The following is a 3,658-nucleotide window of genomic DNA, read 5'->3' as shown; positions in this document are numbered from 1 at the left end:
CTGTACTCTGGGGTGTGGGTCTCCCTAGTCCTCCCACGTGGGGTCCTCATCTCGGCTCCTGTCTCTTTGATGAAAGGCTTCCTGGGAAAGGCCACATCCCTGCTGACTCAGGAGCAGTGGCCCTCCTGCACACCCTGCGGAAGACGGGTCACGTCCCGGGGGTGACGTGAGATGGGGAAGCTGCCGCACCGGGCAGGGGCCCGGGGAGGAGGTGCATGAGCCGGCAGGCAGCCATCCCATGGCCTCCTTCCCCTCCCCAGCCAGACTTGGGCTCATGCAAGTAGGGTGCTGACAGGTTAGCTTTCTACGGGAAGGGGCAGAGCCAGATTTTGTGAGCTGCGGGCCTTTGGGGGTTGTCTGACACTGCACACGTAGATGCCATATTGGATCTTTCTTTTCCCTATTCCCGTCTCATTTATTTTGGTGCTCTTCCTGCTCTGGCTGTGTAGTCCAATCCAGTAGTCAGGACACAGAGTCCTTTTTATCACCTGAGATACATTTTGGAGTAACAGGAAGAAATGTGAATTAAGAGGCACAAGGCCTGCCTGAAGCTGGGAGGGACGGAACAGTGCTGGCTCTAGAGGATGCAGATCAGGGGGTTTGTCCCAGGCCTGTCACTTAGCAGCCGTGTGACCTTGGACACTTACCAAACTCCAGGAGCCTCAGCTTCTGCATCTGTGAAATGGGTTTGATAAGCTTGGTCTTCCAGGACTTTTGGATTGCATGTAGTATGTGTACCATTATCTAAAAGAATGACCACTATTTCTAGCATTATTTTGACCCCAGATTATTATTTTGACCACACTCAAATTTTTTTTTTCTCTAAATCCAGGAGGAGTTAGAGAATGTGTGGCATTCTAGGACAAAGAAAACCAGGTCAGCCCAAATTCTGCTTAGCAAGCCAAACTAGCACTTCCCCATTAGATGAAGTCATTTCATGAGAATGTGAGGTAGCCATCCTCAGCCAGATGTGACATAAAGCTCCTAAAATGTGTGTCAACCACCAATGGCTTCCCTCCCTCCCGGCTGTCTTCCTCTAAACCACCTGTTTTCATCCATTTAACCACCACCAAAAATCTAACCCTTGCTTACATTTTGCCAAAGGATGCACAGGACAGCCTAATTTGCAGGCCCTTTTAATGGTGTGGGCTGGGGCACCCCCAGATGAGACTAAGGGGGCCACCCCCATGGCTGCCGTGCTTCCTATCTCCAGGGAGCGTCACCCCTAGGTCTCCAAAACTCCCTGGTCACCATGTACCTAAACACCTGCGGTGTGCACTGTGTTCCCAAGCCTGGGGACAGGAGCCCAGGACACCTCACAGGCTGCCCAGGATGGGGGTGTCTGTGGTTGACCCATCATCCCTATGTCCCTGGTAAAAGCAGTTTCTGCTGCAGGCTCGGTCCATCCATGCCGAGTCTCACAGCCCCATAGCCTCTTCTCAGCCACCATGCCACCCAACCAGCAGCCACCGCCCAGGAGGGACGGGCACCCTCCCAAAGCCGCAGATCACCTTGTCGGAGGGTGTCTGCACCTGACTGCTCTCATCTGGAGCCTTTCCCACCTCCTCCCTTAGCAGGTCTCTGGGCCTGAGAGCCTACCTCACCACTGTACTTCGATGCCGGCTACTCTTAGGCTCTTGAATGCTGGGGGCAGGGGTGGGTCTTTGGGCATGCCCAGCACTCGTGCAAGGTCTCCGAAAGGCACATGCTCGATCAACGTTCAGGGAACAAAAGAGCCAGTGCACAAGAGGTTGAATTCAGAATGGTTTAACTTCTTCCACATCCTTGAATAAGCTCAGTCGATCCAGGCATGTATCTTTTAATATGTTGTGAATGAAAGACTGACAGGAATGAGGAAATCAAGAACTGACCAAATGACTAAAAGGATTAAAAGAAACTAAGACTGCTCTATCCCACCATTCCCACGATTTTCCTGTGGGCTTCTCATGCATTTCCAAGAACACCCCTGCTCCGGTGCCATGTGATCTTGGTTTGGCTCACAAAAAAAGATTTAACGATTTTTCATTTGTTTGACAAAACCTCTTACTCATAAACCTAAGAAACAACAATAAACATGTGATCCATTTCATGCATCAAGTTAAATTCTAACTCTACATAAACTTTCTATTGGAAGGACAAAAAAAAATGACTCTCCGCATTTCTTGTGTATAACTGGAACATAAAGAAGCTACATGTGGGGCCCCCTCCAGCCACAGCACCTCCCCCCTCCTCAGCAGGTGGGCAGCCCTGAGAGTGAAGAGCCTGCCTCGGACCCCCCTAAGGGCCATAGGCACTGCCCACAGCGGCCTGCCCATGCCCTGGCTGTGCCCTGGCCATGGCCCTGGTGCCAACCCTGGCTGCGGCTCGGGCTTGGGCCCTCTCCTCCTCATCGCGCAAAGCCTCCTCATAGTGGGAGCGGAAGGCACTGGGCACGGTGTCATTGACCTTGGCCAGAAACTCTAGGACTTTCATCTTGCTGGTCTCGGCGTGAGCCCTGGGACCCCAGAGGAACTCGTAGCGTGGTGGGTCGCTGTGGGCCACCCGCCGGTACTCCAAGTACTTCTCCTGCACCAAATCTTGGGTGATGAGCTTCCTGGGATCCCCAAAGATGAAGTGCCTGCGCCCGTCGTGGACGCCCAGCAAGCTCAGGAACTCCCAGATCTCCTCCTCGGGGGCGCAGTTGCCATTCATGAAGATCACACCCAGGAGCAGCATCAGGAGGCCCGTCTTCGGGAAGCCCCAGCCACCGCTCAGGGTGGTGGCATGGCTGAGATCCAGCTTGCTGACCAGCATGTAGGACTGGCCGCCGGCATCAGCTTCCTTCAGATCCAGGCCAAAGACCAGCTCAAGGTGCTTGCAGCTCCTCTTGAGGATCTCGGGGAACTGCTCCTTGTACTTCCTGCTGATGATCTTCAGCATCTCGGCCTTGAGGATGGGCTGCTTGGTCTTGTACTTGTGCAGCAGGAACTGCAGCAGCAGGAAAGCCTTCCTGGTGAGCGGGTCGCGGTGGGAGCGGTCGGTGGAGGCCGGGGCCCTGGAGCAGCCCGGGCGCTCCTCCTTGGGGCCCTTGGCCTCCTTCTCAGATCTTGGCCTGCAGACGGCTGCAGTAGGCATCGGGGAGGATGGGGTGCTCCACGACTCCTGGGAGGGGCCAGCAGCAGGGGAGCTCTTGGGGGAGTCCCCAGGAACAAGAGAGGAGGACAGGGCCTCCTCTCCCAACATCGCAGTGACCTGAGCACCCTGGAGGCTCTGGGTCTCCTCTTGGGCCTGGCGGCATTTCTCCCGCGCGCGGAGCTTACTCTTCTGACCACGTGGCATGGTGGCTCTGGTCAGGGTCAGCAGCAGGTGCGGGGAAGGAGGGCAGGTGAGGCAGGCCCTGGAGGAGGGAGGACGACAGGGCGTGAGCTTGAAGTAGGCCCCTGAACGGGTGACTCTCCTCTCCCTGAGACCAGCCAGGCTGAAGCCGGGGGCCACCGGACCCCCTTCCGCTGTGCCCAGGGTCTCCCAGCACTAAAGCAGGGGTGAGGCCCAGAGTGGCCCTCTCTATTGTGGGGTGCTTGACCCATTCCGATTTCCTCACTCAGCATGTCCTCCTGACACCCTATCAATCCCGGGACCCCATCCCAGGCTGGCTAGTTGTCGCTCCTCAGACCTAGGT

General features: G+C 55.8%; 1 protein-coding gene across 1 annotated transcript; it reads right to left on the bottom strand.

Annotated features, from left to right (window-relative positions):
* Positions 1 to 2,277: 2,277 nt before the first annotated feature.
* MAGEB17 (MAGE family member B17) lies at positions 2,278 to 3,318 on the bottom strand. Its single transcript, XM_037822097.1, has one exon. The coding sequence runs from the start codon at positions 3,316 to 3,318 to the stop codon at positions 2,278 to 2,280; it is 1,041 nt and encodes a 346-aa protein (XP_037678025.1).
* Between the last annotated feature and the right edge of the window lie 340 nt (positions 3,319 to 3,658).

Source organism: Choloepus didactylus, chromosome X, assembly GCF_015220235.1.
Source record: "Choloepus didactylus isolate mChoDid1 chromosome X, mChoDid1.pri, whole genome shotgun sequence".
Classification (NCBI taxonomy): Eukaryota; Metazoa; Chordata; class Mammalia; order Pilosa; family Megalonychidae; genus Choloepus; species Choloepus didactylus.
Note: the sequence above shows the minus strand (reverse complement) of the source record. Positions and strands in the feature narration are given on the sequence as shown.

Excerpts from the sequence above, each read along its gene's own strand:
- MAGEB17 (XM_037822097.1), bottom strand. The coding sequence starts at position 3,318 with ATGCCACGTGGTCAGAAGAGTAAGCTCCGCGCGCGGGAGAAATGCCGC.